The 20,024-nt window shown below is 44.6% G+C and overlaps 1 protein-coding gene across 1 annotated transcript in view; it reads right to left on the bottom strand.

Moving 5' to 3' along the window:
- The window catches only part of LOC122792877 (zinc finger and BTB domain-containing protein 40-like), a 1,459,166-nt gene that overhangs the window by 932,397 nt on the left and 506,745 nt on the right, over positions 1-20,024 (bottom strand). The window contains exon 7 of the mRNA XM_044060435.1: positions 8,200-8,342. Coding sequence (XP_043916370.1) covers positions 8,200-8,342 — 143 coding nt within the window. The remainder of the gene's footprint in view (positions 1-8,199; positions 8,343-20,024) is intronic.

The following is a 20,024-nucleotide window of genomic DNA, read 5'->3' as shown; positions in this document are numbered from 1 at the left end:
AGCTCAATAGATTGATTCATATTAGACACAGAAGCCACTTTGGGAAGGAATGATGGGTTTGGTCTGAGAGAGACCCTATCTTTATGGAAGATCAAATATGGGGGTTTGATGGAGAGGGCTTGAATTTCAGAGACCCGCCTTGCTGAAGTGACTGCTGTTAAAAATGCTGTTTTCCATGTTAAAAATTTTAACTCACAGGTAGCTGCAGGCTCAAATGGTGGAAGAGTGAGGGCTTGAAGAATAAAATTGAGGTCCCAGGGCATGACAGTTTGGGATACTGGGGGACGAAGTAAAAGAGAACGTTTAAGGAATGCTTTACATAGTCTGTGTGCCATAAGGCTAAGTTCACTGGCCACGTGGAAGTTTGATATAGCCGCCAGCTGAACTTTGATGGTGGCTGATGCGGACCCTTGATAGAACAGCATAGACAAAAACTCCAGAATCGAACCAATTGGAGCCGTGTAGGGATCAATGCATCTAGAATAAGCCCAGATAGAGAACCTTTTCCATTTGCTAGAGTAGATTTTTCTAGTGGATGGTTTATGAGAGGACGATAATATATGGACCACTTCTGGTGAAAAATTGCAACATCTGACTATCGATGGAAGTGGAGTAGCCAGGCTGTCAAACGGAGTGTCCTCAGAGAGGGGTAGAACTGTCCCGACATGTGCGTCAGTAAATCTGGAAGAGGTTCCAGAATCCAAGGAGTGTCCACAATGTAAGGTTGAAGGAAGGGGAACCATACCTGACGAGGCCAGTGTGGGGCAATCAGAATCATTCTGCTTCCCAAGGATTGGGCTTTCTGAATCACCCTTGAGAGAAGGGGAAACGGAGGGAAAGCATAAAGCAGACCGGAGGGCCAACTGTGAGCCAGAGCGTCCCTGGGTGATTCCCCCAGTGGGGGGATCAGCGAGAAGTAGTTGCTGCATTTCGCATGGAGAGAGCTGGCAAAAAGGTCACAGCAAGGCTGACCCCATCTGCTGAAGATTCGCTCTGCAACCAGGCGATTCAGGGACCACTCATAGGGCATAAGAATCGCCCTGCTTAGCTTGACCGCTATTACATTGGTCTTCCCTGGAATGTGCGTTGTCACCAGAAACCGTTGGGAAGCTATTGCCCAATGCCACACGTGCATGGCCTCTCTGCATAGTGGGCAAGATCGGGTTCCCCCTTGCTTGTTGAGATACCACACTACTGACATGTTGTCTGAGTGTATCGCAATAGTCCCCAGAGGAAGAACTTCTTGAAGTGCCTGCAATGCAAGAAGCACTGCTCTCATCTCCAGGACGTTTATGTGCAAATGTATCTCGTGCTCCTGCCACATGCCTTGGACCGTCCTGCCGAGATAATGCCCCCCCACCCCATCTGGGAGAATACGTGGTCACCGTGGCAATAGGGACGGGTGGAACAAAGGGCTTTCCCCCGTTCAAGTTGTTGGTGCACAACCACCAACGGAGGTCTTGCTTGCATCTGTCTGTGATTAAGATGGGATGGGATAGCGGAAGTCTTTGGAGAGACCATTGGACAAAGTGGAGCCATTGAAGAAGTCTCATGTGTAATCTTGCTAGGGGGACCAACATGATAGTCGCTGCCATGGTACCTAGGAGTTGTAGAATCAGTCTTGCCTTCGCATGTCTCAGGGGCATCAGCGTGTGTATTTGTTGTTGCAACCCTGTGATCCTTTCTTGTGGTAAGAATACTCGCATTCGAACGGTGTCCAACTCTGCTCCTATAAAGGTGACACGCTGTAAGGGCAATAAGGCAGATTTTTTCCAGTTTATTGTAATGCCTAATCGGTGACATAGACTGATAGTAGCGTCCCTGGTCTGAACTAGTTGATGCCTGGTGGGGACGGTAAGGAGCCAATCGTCCAGGTACGGAAACACCTGGAATCCATGACGTCTCAAGTGAGCCGTCACCACTGCCATACACTTGGTGAACACCCTGGGGGCTGTGGTGAGACCAAAGGGCAGGGCTCGAAACTGGAAGTGACTGGCTCCCAGCCGGAAGCGTAGGTGACACCTGGATGCCCTGTCCATTCTGACATGGTAGTAAGCATCCTTGAGGTCGATGGAGCACATCCATACTTCCTCTCCAAACAATGGGAGAATCGATTGTAGAGTGACCATATGGAATTTGGACTTATGTACGTAATTGTTGAGTTGACTGAGATCTAGTATGGGTCTCAGGTCCCCTGTTCTTTTTGGCACCAAAAAGAATCTTGAGTAAGTCCCTAATCCGATTTGGTCTGAGGGGACTGGTTGGATGGCTCCTTTTTCTAGCAGCTGAGATATCGCTGAGGCTGCTTGATCCCTTTGACTGGGTGGAACGTCCTGGATTCTTCTTATTGGAGGGGGTACTGAAGAGAATGGAATGAGGTAACGTCCGGAAATTATTCTTAACATCCATTGGTCCTGGGTAATGTTTTCCCAGGCTTCCGGATACAAGGAAATTCGACCCCTGACTGGCTCCGGATAAGCACAGTCGGGCACACCCTCAGGAATGAGAGTATGAGGAGCCACGGAAGGAGTCGCGGTCTCCGGAATTGTGGGGGCCCCCTCTGCCTCTGGGGCGACGTCTCTCTGAATAACCCCCCCCTCCCCTGCCTCTGGAGGGGGGTTCACCTTGTGCGGCAAGAAAAAACCTTTGCGACTTCTTGAACCGCATCTTTCCCCCCCGCTGGGCTTTGGGATAAGGCCTAGATGAAAGGAAAAATGGACCCCTACGGCAGATAGGGTCTTTCCCTCTTGCTCGCACCTGGTGAGCGTGTCTTTCACTTTGGTCCCAAACAAGGAGGAATCATCAAATGGGGCATCAATGAAGGAAGACTTGAAGGCCTCCGCAAAGTGACACAGGCGCAGCCAGGCTTGCCTTATAAAGGCGACCCCTGAGCTGGCCGCTCTACTCGCTCCCTCGGCTGCATACGAAATAAGTCGCATGGATGAGTTTGCGATGGAGTTGAGGGTAGAAACCTGTGCGTTAACTGTCTGAGCCACCACCTCAGGTATGTTACCCGCAAGAGTATCTCCCAGCTCTTTGAGGAGATCTCTCTGGAGCTGAGTGAAATGAGACAAGTAATTCAGCGACCGTAAAGTGAAGGTTGCTGAAGACAGGGTATGCTTCCCGTACCGGTCCATAGTCCTAGACTCTTTGTTAGGAGGATGGACCGACGAGGAAGACTCTGCAACTTCCTTCTGGGTGGCTGCCGTCACCACCATGGCATCTACAGGGACTCCCTTTGACAGAAACTCTTTTCCCTGAGGGGTGGAGAGAAATTTGTTGGGACGCCTGGGTATGGGCTCCACAGAATCAGGGTATTCCCACACCCTTCGACAAATAAGGTCAAGAAGTTCATCGAAGGGTGGAGACACCCAGGAGGTGGAGGGTTGAGCGCCAAAAGCCTTAAGGAATACTGACTCCACCTCGAAAGGAATTTTGGAAGGCCAGTCTCCTCTTTGTTTCAGTATCTCCAGGATATCAGAGAAGGAAACATCATCAGAGGAAGACTTGGGGGATCCTTCCGATTCCTCGAGGTCAGTATCGAAGTGAGAGACTCTTCCTGGGAGTCTATGTGCTTCCTCTTGCACAATTTCTTTCTGGGAGGTTCCTCAGGCACTGGCTCTGAGAGACCTTCAGAAAGTGGGGGACCGCTCGTGGGGGTGTCCTTAGGGCCTGGCACTCTACTGTCCAAAGTTAGGTGAGTGTCAGAAGCTCTCGCCGGGGTGGTAGGGGATGGCATGACCGACCTGGGTGATGTAGCTGACGATCTGGCCAGCGTGCTCCGCATGGCCTTGAAGGCAGGTCCCCCCGAGTCCGAGGACCGACTGACCTCCAAGGCCACGACCGGGACCGGGGTCCCCCGAGTCGATGCACCGAGTGGGAGACTCTGAACCGAAAGATGTCCCGAAGTATCCCCTTCGGGCCCGACCGAGGAGACCCGAGTCTCGAACCCCTGTGGACGGAACCGACATGGTCGGAGCCGAGGTCGGCACCGATAAACCCAAGGGAGGTATCGGAGCCGGCGCAGGAACATCACTCTGAGCGGAACATACCGGCTCCGACGACAAAGATGTGCTCGGAGGAGGAGGAATCATCGAGACAGTCATAGGAACTGGCTCCGGAGCCGACTGGGTCAGAGCCGAAAACAATTTGGCCAACACCGGCGACTGCAGGAGCTTCTGCACTACCCTATCAACATCCAAATCAGAAAGCCTGGAGGATTTGAAGGAGATGGATGGAGATTGGGATCTCTTATCTGGTGAACTATGCCTCACACTAGGTGACCGGCTCCGAATGGGTTCGAGAATAATCGGAGCGGACGCTGATTCACTTAACACAGATACCTCCTGCGGCCCCGAGGACAGTGGAGCCGAGGAAGCAGAGTCCAATATAGTAATCTTCTCCGGGGGCTCCGAAGATGCAGATGGAGCCGGAGACCTTTTCTTGGACTTGGAGGCTTTAGATTTCGACTGAGAACTGGAAGCCGAGTCTATAGCTTCCTCAAAAGACGGTTTAAGTAGTCCCTTTAAAATCAATTTGTTTTTCCTCTCTTGGAGCACCCTAGGACTGAACGTGTGGCAAAAGCTACACGACTAATGGAAATGGATGGCTCCAAGGCAGTAGACACACACAGAGTGTCCATCTGAGATGGACATTTTATATCCGCATTTAGAACATTTTTTAAAGCCAGAAGGCTTATGTTCCTTCTGATCCTTAGACATGACCTGCTAACTCTAGAGAACAGTTAACAGTTTTCCAAAACGGCAGGAAAGCCCACAAAAGTACACTAGAAAACAGTACTACACAGAATCAGCGAACCCCTAAATAAACAATTAGCAACAAATATGACACCACTGCAAGAACCTCTAACTAAAACGGTTCTTAAGACAACACAGAGAACAAACACACGAAAAATATCAAACTAGGGGAGGACTAGGTCCTCTAACTAAAACGGGCCTAGCCCGTGGGAACAGTTAGGGATACCACAAAACACCAAGAAAACACAATCACAGCGGCAGCAGCAAGATATAGCTATTAAAATAGCTTTTGGGTATAAAGTAACCAATTTCTCAAGAGAAATAAGTCAAAATAAGGTACTTAGCCACAGCCAAGCAAGGCCATGTCTGAGCTCTACAAGCGGCAAACGAGATCTGGGGATATGGAGCAGTGTACCATGGGATACCCTCTTAGCCCAGCAAATCAGAGACTTTTGAGCTAGCAAAATAGGCCGAGTCGGAGCCGAAAACCCACAGGTAAGAATGTAGGCGTGATAGGACTACATAACATCAAATGCTTGACTTTTATCACTTCCAAGCACAGGAGTTATTTTGAGACTTAATAACTGCCCTAAAATGCAGTGCCCCAAAAATCTTAGGTGTAAAGACTGTGACAGCCTTGAAACACCTTAAACAAAGATATTACTCTGCTTATGCTCCTAGGCTGAAGATGTTAGGAAGAAGAGTTTATTTACAAGCCTGGAGTCAGAAAGTGTTACTGACGGCTGCTCCTCAATCCACGATAGAACTATGTACCTGCTTGCTTATTACAGATTTTTATAGCAGGCTGAATGACAAAATTAGACTTCACCAGACAGACGTGGCTCCTAGAAACTTTCCACCAAGATGAAGAGACATTAACACGCTTTCTTAAAATAAGTAAAAGGACCTCTCAACCATTGTAAAAGAAGAATTGACAAAAACAACTGAGTGCATGACTGGTAAAGTGTCTGGCCCCCAGATAGGCTGCTAGAAGTCAAAAAGTTATGCACTGTATAATCTTTCCAGTTGGAAATTAAACTAGTTCTTTTCATTATGACCTGGTGGGTACTTATTAGCCTAATCACAGCCAAGCAGAGCTCCAGATCAGCAAACAGCCACAGCCCCATTTCCAGTCTGAATGGAAGCCACAACACCTACATGTCTTTGTGGGCCAACAGGCTGAAAGGGAATAAAGGATGATTAATTCCTCAGGATCAGTGACTATTCATTACTGACAAACAAAGAAATATTAGGTGGGCATGCTAAAACATACAGATGGCTTTCTGTTCTTAAAATGTTTATAGCAGCACTTAACACATACAATGAAGAAGCACATGATCACATATCTAAAGGCTATTTTTTCTGAGGTGCTAGCCAGACTTTATCTCCTTGAGTATGAAAACCATAATATTAACACTGTTTATGAGGATTCCATTACATGTGTTAAGGTAGTCAGAAATGTCAGGATTTATGGTGGCTCTGAACACTATCCCTCATGCTATCCACCCATGAAGTTTTTGGTATAAAGGACATGTTTCCAAGTACTAAGGGTGAAGTTAAAGTTCACTTCAATTTCCAGCTATAAAAACTATATGCAGATAATGACGTGCTGCCACTTTGCTACCCAGACCATAAAACACCAGGGATTATGAAGACTTTTGTGGCCTTCTAAGCTGTCTCCAATTGAATCTCAGGTTCTGTAGCTTAGATGCACTCCTACAAAAGGTTTAAAAAAAAGTTTCATTGAGCTTAGCCACCCTTTCCATAAAATACTCAGGAAAGGTGGCTTTCACCAGAGCAGTTGATGGCTTTGATGGATGATATGAGGGGGATCTCCCACTTATGGAGCAATCATATCTTCCAGTAGCTTGCTTTCTGGCTACCCCTGAATCGCAATAAAACAAAACTGTAGTATTCAATGCTTAAATAAAAAAGTAAAACAAAGACCATTAACAAAATCAGAACAACAGAATTCGAGCATACATGCTTCTTTTTATTAAATTTAAAGCATGAATCTGTTCCTGCTCCAAACATGGTTAAGGACAGTACCATTTACCCTTCCCAATACCCCTTCTTCAGATTTTTTTCTTTTTCTTACTTCCAGATACCAGTCTCAGTACACTCTGTCCATATCTCTACAGTTCATCTTACTTTCCTTTTTTCTTTGCTCTACCCCCTTCTTAGTTCAATCTCTAAGACACATTTCCTTCACATATTAATTCCTAACAATCTTAGCATTCTTTTGTTTATCACTTTTTCATATCACTGATCTTTCACAAACCCTCATATTTCAACTACTTTCTACAAGATTTCCTTACTTGCGTTTACATTCAAATACAAATCTCTTCTTATACTTTTCATCTCATCTGTCATTCCCAATTTCTTCTATGTAAATAACACTTGCTCATTTTTGTCTGAAATAATGCTTGCATACATAACTGCTAATAAATACTGTAAATTATTATACCCCTGTTTATTTGGGTCTATATTAGATCAGCAAAAAACCTTTTCAGCAAATGGCTCTTTGCTGAATGCTCACTGTCGAAACCTTGCTCCGTCAAACGGCCATTTCAACAAATTTTTTCACAGGGGGGAAGAAACGCTTGGCCATCATCGGGAATTTGCACTTTTCCCCACTGTAGTGCAATCTTGGAGTTGCTATATTTAGTTAGGGGGTGTGGAGGGCACAGCTCTCCAAATTGGGTTTTAAATTTTGTGAAGTTTTACACTGGCCAAGCTTTTTTTTTCTCCCTAAGAAACATTTCCCTGAAACAGACGTTCGACTGAGCAAGGTTTTGACAATGAGCGTTCAGCAAAGTGATAAGCTTGGTACAGCTTTCTGTACTTGCTTGAGATAATGTAATTTTCCCCAGAAATTTTTTTTTTTTTGCTCATTTGCCTGTGATAACCATCTGCAAGAAACAGTGACTCCCCCCACCCCCACCCCCAAACAATCTACTAGGCCACAAACACCTTCTTATCCAACAGCTGGTGGGGCATTCAAACAGTCTTTGGACAGTGAGGAACAGGAAATGGAAGTTTCCTGAGCCTTGCATTATGTATTCTTGATTGCAAAGATTTTTATGTACTATCTCAAATTCCTTTAGGGGTGGTGTGTACACTGATGTATACAGCTACCCATGAGTTCTCCTGGCTCGCACCCATAAGTAACAGAGAGAAATTGCTTTCAGAAACAAGGTGAGATATGATTAGGTAAAAGTAGTGTAATGACTTGTGACACAAACTAGAAATGAAAAAGTGAAGGTACTATATAGGTTTCTGAGCACCGAACAACATCCTGGTGACATGGAAAAAAGTTAACATTAGGATAAGACTACAACAGTGAAATGTAGAGTTTACCTTTACAAATGTTTGCTCATGTGCTTTTGTAAGTCTAGTTATTTTAGAACCAGCAGGTTAAAACATTACCAAGAGCATTTACCTGTTTTTCATAGTCAGTAAGAAAACCTTCCTCATTTAAGTCCAAACATTCAAGAATCGGGCTCAACTTAGTCACACTGTATATAAGTTCATCCCTTCGTTCCAGGAGAAGAGCAAAGAGAGAATTCTCTTCTATTTTGTGATCTATGTAAAAAAAATATATACATATATAAATATACAGACAAGCTCACAAGAGATTATCAGTTATTTTAACTCAAATTCAAGAAAAAGCATGAGTAACTGAACTACATAGACCCTTGCATCAAGTTGCTTGGAATTAACTACCTCTGGTTATTGATTTTCAATTTATTCCAACATCAGTGTTACAACAAATTCATAATACTTTCAGTAAAGCACTTCAATACAAAAAAGCAATAATATCACAAAGAAGCTTTTTTTTTATTTCAGCTTACAGCATTTTTTCTGCACAGCTTACACACAAATTATTACTCATGTAGAGTCCAGAATTTGAGCAGTACAGCACAAAATTGATAAAGTCTATCCATAACAAACAATAAGTAAGCAATAATGTCCGAAGGGGTGGCTATTATAAGAAATGGTTAAAACTCAGTGGTTTTGGGAGGTCCAGTGGCATACCTAGGTTAAATGGCTCCCATAGTATTACTGTACTACTCCTCTCAATTTGCTTTAACTTTAGGAGAGGAAAAAATAACAGCTCCTTCTGTAACAATGCAAACAAGCAGCCTGCTACAGTTAAAATGCAAAGTACTTCACAGTTCAGTGCTTCACCTGTGACCGTAGTGATAGTATCAGCAGTCCTTTCTCAATGTCAGTACAGCACAATACTGTACTACTGCACCTTCAGCACCTACTGTGGCTCCATAACACCTTATTCCAGGTCTAATGCACCCCCCTCACTTTGCTTACACCTGGGCACACTGCTTCCACTGCTCCAACCTTGGTATACAACTGGGAAGGCCTGACTAGGAGCTTCAACACCACTGGAAGGCTTGTTATTCCAATATTAGCATTTTTTTTAATCAAATGGTTTTGTAGTTTGCACTGATGTACTCCTCTAACTAGCCTGGCACTGTTAAAATTCTGCTTTGGATTTTCCTGAGGTGAAGAAAGCATTTTACAAACAAAGCACTATTCTGTGGTAATAAGTGCTACTCTTAAATACCCTAAAGTACACTTGTCTTGAATGTGATAGCTGTGACACACAGTACTGCACTTCACAGCAATGGAAAAATAACATACAGTACTTCAAAGTAATTCCAAAAAGTAACGTTTTGTCACTGCAGTACTATTCGGACTACTTTAGAACTGAGACTTTTTTGCATTTTAATCAACAAAATACACTTTTTTGTAATACAGTGCTGCTTTACAGTAATAAGCACAACTTTGCAATACCTGAACTGTACTTGACATGAGGGGATTTCAAGTGGTGCTGTCACATTTTGCAATGCATGTCACAAAAAAAGAAATGACAAATTATTCAAAAAAAATGGGCCACATTATATGCTACTATAGCAGAACTGTGACCTGAAGCAAGATACAACAGTTGAAAATAAATACTTAATACATAGCTAACATTAAAGAAAAAGGTTGGCAGTTCTGACAGCTGTGAAATAAACTGTCAAACAAGATGCATACAGAGAAGACAGCCTTAAGAAATACTTACACATGGCAGGCAATTCAGTAACAGAAATAGAGGTAAGTACTGTGAAGGTGCTTCAGAGGAAAGAGTGTGTGTGATACCTGCTCTTATCTTTTTTCTAACCAGACTTTCTAAAATCCTGTCAGTTAATGTTTCTGCAGTTTAACCAATTATGTTTTAGCACTACTGAATGCTGTTAGCTTAAAAATTTTCCTATATGGCTTGGTGACACAGTGGAGATGCTTCCGCTGCATACCGCAGGGTCTCAATAATGACTTACATGCATAAACAGCATACCCGCTCCAAACATGCCCAAACTTATTAAGCCCCAAAGCCAAAAGAAGTCCGGCCTGAAATAATGCTATACTGAACACCATAACCATTCTATATCAACCCCATCACAACCACAGTCCGAAACTCAAGTCATCCCTTTCAGGATTCCTAGAACAGTACAATGCAGAAGAGCCACCTTCCACTATCTAGACAGCCCAAGCATGCTCATAACACCAACCCTCCCTTTGGATGTCCTGTCCCTGGCACAACACAATACTGTTTCTTTTCCCCCAGAATTTACCATGTCTGTTTTAAGAACACTCACTAAAGTAGGTAAATCCCCCTCATAATTTCCACCTCAACAGAGTCACTGTGATTTATGTCTAAATTACAGTTGTGTAAAATCTTACCATAAAACCAGATGCCCTTCCAGTATTCTTCACAGCAGGGATCGCCTGCCAAGAATAGCCCAACGTGTGGCTAGTATAGCAAAGGCTTTAGATTTTGTATGCACTGTATATCACACGTATGCTCCCCATACAGGACGTAGAGCATAAAGGTGATGTGCAAATGCAGTTACCCAGAAAAGACTTACCCCAGAAGAGAACAGTTTCCATAGGACAAAAAAGGCTATGCACATTCATGGAAAAGGGAGACCCTCAGGCAGGAGGGAACCAAAACAAAATCCAAAAAAGGAACTGGAAGGTGGGACCGAATACTGCATCAGTGAAGAAAAGGATATCTGCTGTTGCAGTATTTTTCACAGCACAGTAGTAGAGTTAAAAAGCTGAAGAAAAGGCCTGGGATGTGGAAGGCCCTCAACAAACCCATGCAGAGTATCTTGAGCAAAACCTGCCCTAAAAAACATATCCAATTTATAATGCTTAGTAAAGGTATGCACTGAAGACATAGGAGCAGCTTCAAGGATGGAATTGGTGTCCAACCCCTTGAAGAAAGCACCAGAACAGGCAAAAGCCCTAGTGCAGTGGTATCTAAAGGAGGAACACAGACATTTGCCATGAAAAGAAAAACAAAAGGAAATGGCTCTAGACATCTGTAAGCAAACCATCTCCTTATAAAAAGCCGAACCCCATGTCCTGGAATGAAAAGAAACAAAAATCTTGTCAGATTTACGAATGGCCTTAGTTTTATACAAATAATACCTGAGCTATATGTGCAAATCCAAGGTATGTAGGACTCTCTCACTAGCAGACTGAGGAGAAGGAAAAAGTACAGTTGTGTATCTACCATAAATGTAGATGTTCGAGTGTATTCACTGTTGCAGTCACTACTCTTGGGTTATCCTGCTGGCAGGCTACCCGCAGTCTACCTGAATTACAAACTCCTGGTCCGGCGTCAGTTGCTGTCGCCTCTTCCCTGACGTCAGTGCGCCAGGGGTATAAAAGATGCAGCCGATGTCATTTTCTTCAGTTTTTCTTGCCCCAGATGTCAGGTGCTCCAAAAAGGTAGGCTAAATATAATATGCCAGTAAACATACATACAGTAAGGAACCATTTTCTTCATCTACAAGCAAATACACCACCATAGGTTGTATAGAATAGAGAAGTACAGATGAACCCTAGCAAAAGAAAGGGGGACGGAGGGAGGGTAACCTGGATTGCAACAGTGAATACACTCGAACATCTATATTTATGGTAGGTACACAACTGTACTATGTTCATCGTGTTTCACTGTTGCAGTCATTACTCTTGGATTGAATCCCAAAGCTGAGTATGGGTGGCTGAGCTGAATAGGGTTAGGAGAGGCTATGAGGCCCTGCAGCACTGCAGTGGCAAAGCCTGCTCTGGATTTAGAGTAGAGAGGTAAGTGGTAGTGCTTTGTAAAAGTGCGCACTGAACTCCAAGTTGCAGCCTCTAAGATGTCTTTGGTTGGTACTCCTCTGAGGAAGGCTGCTGAAGTGGCTGTTGCTCTGGTAGAATGAGGCCTAATGCCCTTAGGCACTGATTTGCCATGCTGAGAATAGCAGAAACAGATGCAATGACCTATCCATTTAGAAATAGTCTGTTTTTAAATAGCCTTTCCTTGTGATCCTGCAGCATATGACACTAAAAGTTGCTCAGTCTTTCTGAAAGCTTTAGTTCTGTCCAAGTAAAAGCGTAGCAGCCTGTGTATGTCCAAAGAATGCAGAAATTTCTCACCCTTGTTCTGTGGGTTTGGATAAAAGGTAGGCAAGTCAATGGTTTGGTTGAGGGCCACACTGGACACTACCTTAGGCATAAATGTTGGGTTTGTCCTCAGAGAAACCCTGTCTGGATGAAATATGATAAAAGGTTCCACAGCCATGAGTGCTTGTAACTCCGAAACTCGTCTTGCAGAGGTTATTGCCAGTAGCAGAGCTGTTTTCCAGGATAAGAATTTTATATCAGCTGTTGAGGCTGGCTCAAAAGGAGGCAGTGTGAGTTTTTCCAAGACATAATTGAGGTCCCATGCAAGCACTGGTGCTCTCCTTGGAGGTCTTATATTTTTGGCCCCTCTGAGGTACTGCCTTATTAGAGGATGAGAAAAGAAAGGAGGTTCCGTATTGTAATGGGCTGAAATGGCACAGGTATGAATCTTAATTGAAGAAAAGGAAAGGCCTTTGTCCAGTATCTCAGTTAGGTATTGTAAAATCTGAGGAATATTTGGTACATATGTGTCAATGTCTTGATCCTGGTTCCAAGCACAGAATCTCTTCCATTTTTATGCATAAGATTTTCTGGTACTGGGCCTCCTGGCTTCCAAGATAACATCCACAGCAGCTTTTTAAAGAGGAGTGTTCTGAATGGCTACATTATCCGCCATGCTGCCCGATTTAAGGTCCTGAGTTGACTGTGCAGGATCTGATTGTTTTGTTGGGTCAGCAAGTGAGAAGTTTGAGGCAATATCCACACTGGGCCTTGAGACACGCTCTTCAGGATTGGGTACCAGCGCTGGAGTGGCCAGTCTGGTGCAATCAGTATCATTTTTGGCTTCTCTTGTCTGACCTTTAGGAGTACCTTGGGAAGGAGAGGCAGTGGAGGAAAGGCGCATACTGTTAGGTTTTTCCAGCTGAAGGATAGGGCATCCACTCTCCATGCTTGTTTGTGATAAATCCTTGTTCAAAATCTCTGTAATTGGCAGTTGTGAGGGGAGGCGACTAGATCTATGTCTGGGCAGCCCCATTTCCTTGTTATGCTAAAGACTTGTGGATCCAAGTTTCCACTTGTGGAGATCCTTGAGGTTTCTTCTTAGTTCGTCTGCCAGAGTATTTGTTTTTCCTGGCAGGAATTGTGCTTGCAGGTGCACCTGGTAAATTAATGCTGTGCCCCACAAAGTCATTGCTTGTCTGCAGAGGGGGTAGGAATGTGTGCCTCCCTGCTTGTTTATGTACCACATGACCGTAGTATTGTCCGTCCTTATCAGTAGCTGTCCTGGATGAAGTAGATCCTTGAAAGCTGTCAGGGCATTCTGAACAGCTAGCATCTCTTTTTGATTGATATGAAGATGCATCTGGCTTGCAGGTCATGTGCCCTGAATACAGTTTCCTGCCATATGTGCCCCCCTGGCATAGTCTGATGCATCCTTTGTCAGTGTCTGTCTGGCTGTGGGTAAAGTGAATGGCAGATCCTTGTTGTGGTGACAGGCTTCTGCCCACCATCGAAACTCCTGTTGCAGGCAGGGAATAAGGATAATTACTGTCTCCAGGCTGTGGCAATGCTAAGTCCAAACACTTTTTAAATACCATTGTAGTTTCCTCATATGCAGTCTTGCATATGGAATTAGTAGAATGCAGGATGCCATGAAGCCCAAGGCCTGCAGGATTTTCCTTGCAGATAACTGGGTCTTTGTTGCCAACTTTTTGAAGTAAGAAGTCAGTTGCCTTTGTTTGTCTGGCGTGAGATAAGCCATCTGGGCAGTTGTATTTAAGCTTGCACCCAGGAATATTATCTCTTGAGAGGATACTAGTTTTGATTTCTTTTCGTTTACTGTGTAGCCTAGGCAAATTACTAATCTTTTTACAAATGCCAGATGCTTTAGAATAATGTCTTTGTTCTCTGCTTGAATAAGGCAGTCGTCCAAGTAGGGATATATTTGAATTCCTCTTTGTCTGCAAAATGCAATTACTGGTGCCAGGCATTTTGTGAAGACCCTGGGTGCAGTAGATAAGCCAAAGGGCAGTGCAGAGAATTGGTAGTGCATTGAGCCAGCTATGAATCTGAGGTATCTTCTGCAAGATTGCCTGATTGGGACATGCAGGTATGCCTCTTTTAGGTCCAAAGTTACGAGCCAAGCCTTCTTGCCCAACATGGGCAGTAGCTGATGTAGAGTCAACATCTTGAATTTTGGAACCTCCAGAAACGTGTTTAGTATAGACAGATCCAGTATTGGTCTCCAGGCTTTGTCCTTTCTGGGCACCAAGAAAAGTCTTGAGTAAAATCCTTGCCCCTGCTCTTGTTGTGGTACTTGCTGAATGGCCCCCATGTCCATGAGGGCTGTAATTTGTTGTTGTGCCTCTGCCCTTTGATTGTGTGGCAGGTCTGGCCTACCTTTTGCCCTTGGCAGGGTGTGAAAATGGAACCTGTAGCCCTGGGACACTATATTCAAGACCCATTTGTCTTGGGTAATCTTTTGCCAATTTTGTGAAAAAAGTGCTAGTTTTCCCCCTAAGGAGGCTGCTAAAAGAAAAGTGCTTGGATCTGGCAGTTTAAAGTCATTGGGACTGTTTCCTGTAAGGTTGTCATTTGTCTTCTCCCCTTTTGGAGGTAGGAGCACCCCATTGTTTAGGCCTGTATGAGCCTTAGGACTGAGATCTGCCTCTGGGACATCTGTATCTGCCTCTTTGTGGCCTGTCTGACACTGGAAAGGACCAATTTTTGGAAGGCCAGTTCCTGCTAAATCTGGGTGGCTGTACCTGTAAAAAATCCTTAACTGTCTAAATGGATTTCGCTTTATCCTCCATTTTCTTCAAGACCTCTTCTGCTTTAGCACCAAACAAGGTATCAGTTGTGATGGGGCATCTAATAATTCTGCTTTAACATGATCAGGTAGATTCTGTTCCTTTAACCAAGCATGCCTTCTAATAACAGAACCTGTAACTGCGGCCCTGCAAGAGGCCTCCAGTGAATCAAAACCACATTGCAAAGTATGCGTTCCCACTTGTTTAGTTGCATGCAATAAATCCTGCAATTCCTTGTTCTCTGAACATTCAGAATTTGTCAACGTTTTCTGTTTAAGCAGTGACATTAAGTATTGCTGATATTTAAGCATATGAAACTGACAATTTAAAGCCCTTACAGCCAAGGTAGCAGAAATGTATACTTTTTCCCCCATCTGTCCAGTGCCTTAGAATCCCTATCAGAGGGGACAAGGTTTTTACCAGTGGAAGCTTTGACCCCTTGGGACCCTGAGATATGGTTTCTGGGTCAGCAGCGGGGTTCTTATATAGGAATTTGTGAGAATCTGGGACCCTGTAGTATCTGTCAGGCTTAGCAGGTGCAGGAGTTAAAGAGTCTGGGGACAGGCCGGACTCTGAAAATACATCATCTACAATGTCTAGAACAGATGCAATAGCAAGGGGCCTGTGCTGAGGTAATACAGAAAGTCTCTGAGTCTTTTCTTAGATTCGGAGTAATCTTGGCTTTCCCAGTGGAAATGCTCCCTCGTGGTATGCAGAGTTTCTCCAAAAGAATAATCCTCAGGAGGAGGCTGAAGGAATGGATTCTTCAGCATCAGAATCCTCATAAGGAGGAATAGAATAATCCTGCTCAGAAGAGGAATCAGAGAAAATGGAAACCTGATCAGAGGAATCGTATTCTGTCTCTTGCCTAGGCCTCTTATCAGGAGGGAGTTGGGAACCCTGATCAAAGTAATTAGGTCTTTGGCCATCTTAAGCATTGGTTTTTTAGGCATTGTAGTCTGAGTAAGAGAATGCTGTACTTGTTTCTTTGTCTTTAGAGATGCTTTAGTCTTTGTCTTTGAAGCTGAAGGTGGTTTAATATACAACTGTGTAGGTCTGGAGACACCCTCAGAAGCCAATGCCTGCTCAGCGGCTCCGGACCCATCTGAGGGAATGATTTCCGAGTGTCCAATACCTTGAATATCCAGAGGCCCAGTCGGCTCCACGTGGGAGTCGGAAGCGGCCTGTGGCTCTGAGGTAGCAGGCGCCAGGGGCTGCGAAAGCACCTCACTGAGAGCCGGCAAACCGGCGACTGGCCTAGCGGAGGCCTCGTCGTCGGTTTTGGACCTCAGATGCCTATCCTTGTCCTTGTCCTTGCGTTTTTTGTAAACTCCGGTCGTCGGGTGTTCCAACGGCATTATGTAATTGAACCTTCGGCCAAAATAATGGAATGCAAAATCGAACCGACGCTTTATAGTGCGTTGGATAAATCTAGCAAAAAACCGACAGCTAGCAACGTTGTGGTCGGGGCCTAGGCAAGGAATACAGTAAGAGTGAAAATCCTTATGAGGTATTTGCTTCCCACAAGAAATACAATTGTTAACTTTTTCTGATATTGGTCTGGAGCAAGAAAAAAGTTTCCCCAACGGGGTACTTAGCTTTAAAGAAGACTTCGGTTCTGAATTTCTGATTTGAAAATCTCAGGAGTCGGCCGACCGGCACTTGCGAACTGCTTTTGCTTCGGGCACCGCGCGGCAAGAAAGACTGAAGAAAATGGCATCGGCTGCATCTTTTATACCCCTGGCGCACTGATGTCAGGGAAGAGGCGACAGCAACCGACGCCGGACCAGGACTTTGGAATTCAGGCCGACTGCGGGTAGCCTGCCAGCAGGATAACCCAAGAGTAATGACTGCAACAGTGAAACACGATGAACATCAGGAGGGGAGTTGGACTGCCTGATTCAAAGACAACTCATTGACAACCCTGGACATAAAAGAAGGATTAGTACAAAGGGACACCCTGTCCCTGTGAAAGGGCCTGAAGCTCAGAAACCCTCCAAGCAGAAGTAACAGCAAGTAATAAGGCAGTCTTCCAGGTACAATGCTGCAGAGAAGCTGAACCTGTTGGCTCAAAAAGGAGAGTGGGTCAATTTTTATAAAACAAAATCAAGGTCCCAAGGAAGACAAACAGAAAAAGGTTTCTGTAGGGCCCTAATAAGCAACTGTCTGACCTCAAACCAAGAAGCCAAAGGAGACTTCAATGGTAGACAGACAGGCAGTCAGAAATAGCTAATAAATGGGCCTTTACAGAACAATAGGCCAAGCCAGACTGGAGCAACACACACAAACCGGAGAGAACCACAGGGACCCCCACTGAAAAAAGATCCTGGTTATGAGCATGACACCACAGAGAAAATCTCTTTCATTTGGACATACAAGACTTCCTGGTTACAGGTTGCATTGCCTCCTGTAAAACCCTGAGCACATCATAATAAAATACATGCTTAAAAGGGGTCAAAACCCTATCACTCACAATGTCAGTTGAAGAGTGAACAAGTGAGGATGGATGGGTAAAGTACAGTTTTGTACCTACCATAAATGTAGATGTCCGAACTGGATAGCATCTGCAGTCATAACAAGTGGGTTGTCCTGTCGTCAGGCAGCCCTGCAGTCGGCCGGATTCCAAAGTCCGGGTCCGGCTTCGGCTGATGTCGCACTCCACCCGACGTCATCTCTGTTGGTCTTCGGGTATAAAAGCATCAGCCGACGCCATTTTCCTCAGTGTTTCTTGCCCCAGATGCCAGTAGCCCTCTTGCAGGCTAAAATTTGGATAGATGCCAATGTTTCCAAATAGATAGAGGTAAACACAACAATAAGCATATATGTACATATATACAAACAAATACACCATAAAAGACTTCCCCCAACAGCTAGCTATTAGGAGGGTAAACACCCTAGGAGTACCACAGAGGGGAAGGAGGGAGGGTAATCCTGACTGCAGATGCTATCCAGTTCGGACATCTACATTTATGGTAGGTACAAAACTGTACTATGTCCTTCATGGATGCATCTGCAGTCATAACAAGTGGGTAGAATACCATAGCCAACTAGGGGAGGAGGATAAAAGTAGATTATGGTGTGTTTAGGATCCCTTGCAGTACAGCAGTGGCAAACCCTGCTCGGGATCTGGAATATAGAGGCAAATTATAATGCTTGGCAAATGTATGCACGGAGGTCCAAGTAGCCGCCTCAATAATGTCTTTGGTTGCCACTCCTCGTAAGAAGGCTGTAGTAGTGGCTGTTGCCCTTGTAGAATGAGGTCTTATGTTCTGTGGAATTGGTTTTCCATGGAAGGAGTAACAGTATCGTATGCAATTTCCTATCCATTTGGAGATTGTCTGTTTGGAAATAGCTTTTCCTTCCCTTCCTGTTGCATAGGCTACAAAAGTTGGTCAGTCTTTCTGCTATTTTTGTTCTGTCCAAATAGTAGCGTAGCTGTCTATGTACATCCAAGGTATGCAGTATTCTTTCCCTCTGTTTTGTGGGTTGGGAAAGAAGGTAGGTAGGTGGATTGCCTGGTTTAAAGATACTCTGGATACCACCTTGGGCATAAATGTAGGATTAGTTCTCATGGACACTCTATCTTGGTGGAAGATTAGGAAGGGTTGCACTGCCATTAAGGCCTGTAGTTCTGAAACCCTCCTTGCTGAAGTAATTGCCAGTAGGAAAGCAGTTTTCCATGACAGGTGTTGTAGGTCTGCTGTTGCTGCTGGTTCAAAGGGTGATAGTGTCAACTTTTCTAGCACAAAGTTTAAATCCCAGGCTGGTAATGGTGGTTTCCTTGGAGGTTTTACATTCTTGATTCCTCTGAGGAACTGCCTGAGCAAAGGGTGCGAAAAAACAGGTGGATCAAAGCTGTATTCTGCTGAAATAGCTGATGCATGTATCTTGATGGAGGAGTAGGACAGGCCTGAATGAATAAGTTCGGCCAGATACTCCAGAATGTTAGGCATATCTATGTTTGACACATCTTTTCCTCTTTCGGTACTCCAAATGACAAACCTTTTCCATTTTCCAGCATAGTTCCTTCTTGTTGAAGGTCTGCGTGCTTCAAGAATAATGTCTTTAACTCTTTGGGAAAGTTCTGGATTAGCTGCTGCTATGTGATGTTCCATGCAGTCAGTTGCAGCGTTTTAGGTTTGGATGTATGATGCTGTAGTTGTTCTGAGTTAACATCAAAGGCATCAGGGGTATTGGCCACATATTGTTCCGAGACATGCTCTTCAGTAGTGGGTACCAGTGTTGTCTTGGCCAGTTTGGGGCTATCAGGATTATCCTTGGACGTTCTTCCTTGATTTTTAGTAGTACCTTGTGTATCAAAGGAAGAGGTGGGAATGCATATGCTGTTAGGCCTTTCCAGTTGAAGGAGAGTGAGTCCACTTTCCATGCTAGTGGGTGGAATGTCCTTGTGCAGAATTTTTTGAGCTGGTGATTGAGAGGTGATGCGAATAGGTCTATCTGTGGCATTCCCCATTTCTTTGAGATGGTCTTGAAGATGTCCGGGTGCAACTTCCATTCGTGGGCATCCGAAGTGGTTCTGCTTAATATGTCTGCTAGAGTATTGTCTTTCCCCAGTACAAACATTGCCTGTAACTGAATGTTGTAGCTGAGTGCCAGGGTCCACAGCTCCAAGGTCATTCTGCATAGGGGGTATGAATGAGTGCCTCCCTGTTTGTTGATGTACCACATGACTGTGGTGTTGTCTGTCCTTATCATCAACTGGCCCTCTTTGAGGAATGGTTTGAACTTTTGGATTGCCAGTTTTACTGCCAGCATTTCTTTTAGATTGATGTGCAGGTGAAGTTGATCCTGTGTCCACAATCCTTGCACGCATTTGTCCAGCATGTGGGCCCCCCATCCTAGGTCTGAAGCGTCTGTTGTGATGGTCTGGCTTGGTTGACATCTGCGAAAGGGTAGGCCTGGGTTTGACTGGCATGCCTGAGCCCACCATAGGAACTCCTGTTTTAAGCATGGAATTAGTGGGATTTCTGTTTCT

The sequence above is a fragment of the Protopterus annectens genome, chromosome 2.part0, assembly GCF_019279795.1.
Source record: "Protopterus annectens isolate FY-2018-M chromosome 2.part0, PAN1.0, whole genome shotgun sequence".
In the NCBI taxonomy this organism is placed as follows: Eukaryota; Metazoa; Chordata; order Ceratodontiformes; family Protopteridae; genus Protopterus; species Protopterus annectens.
This window is presented reverse-complemented; position numbering and strand designations above follow the sequence as displayed.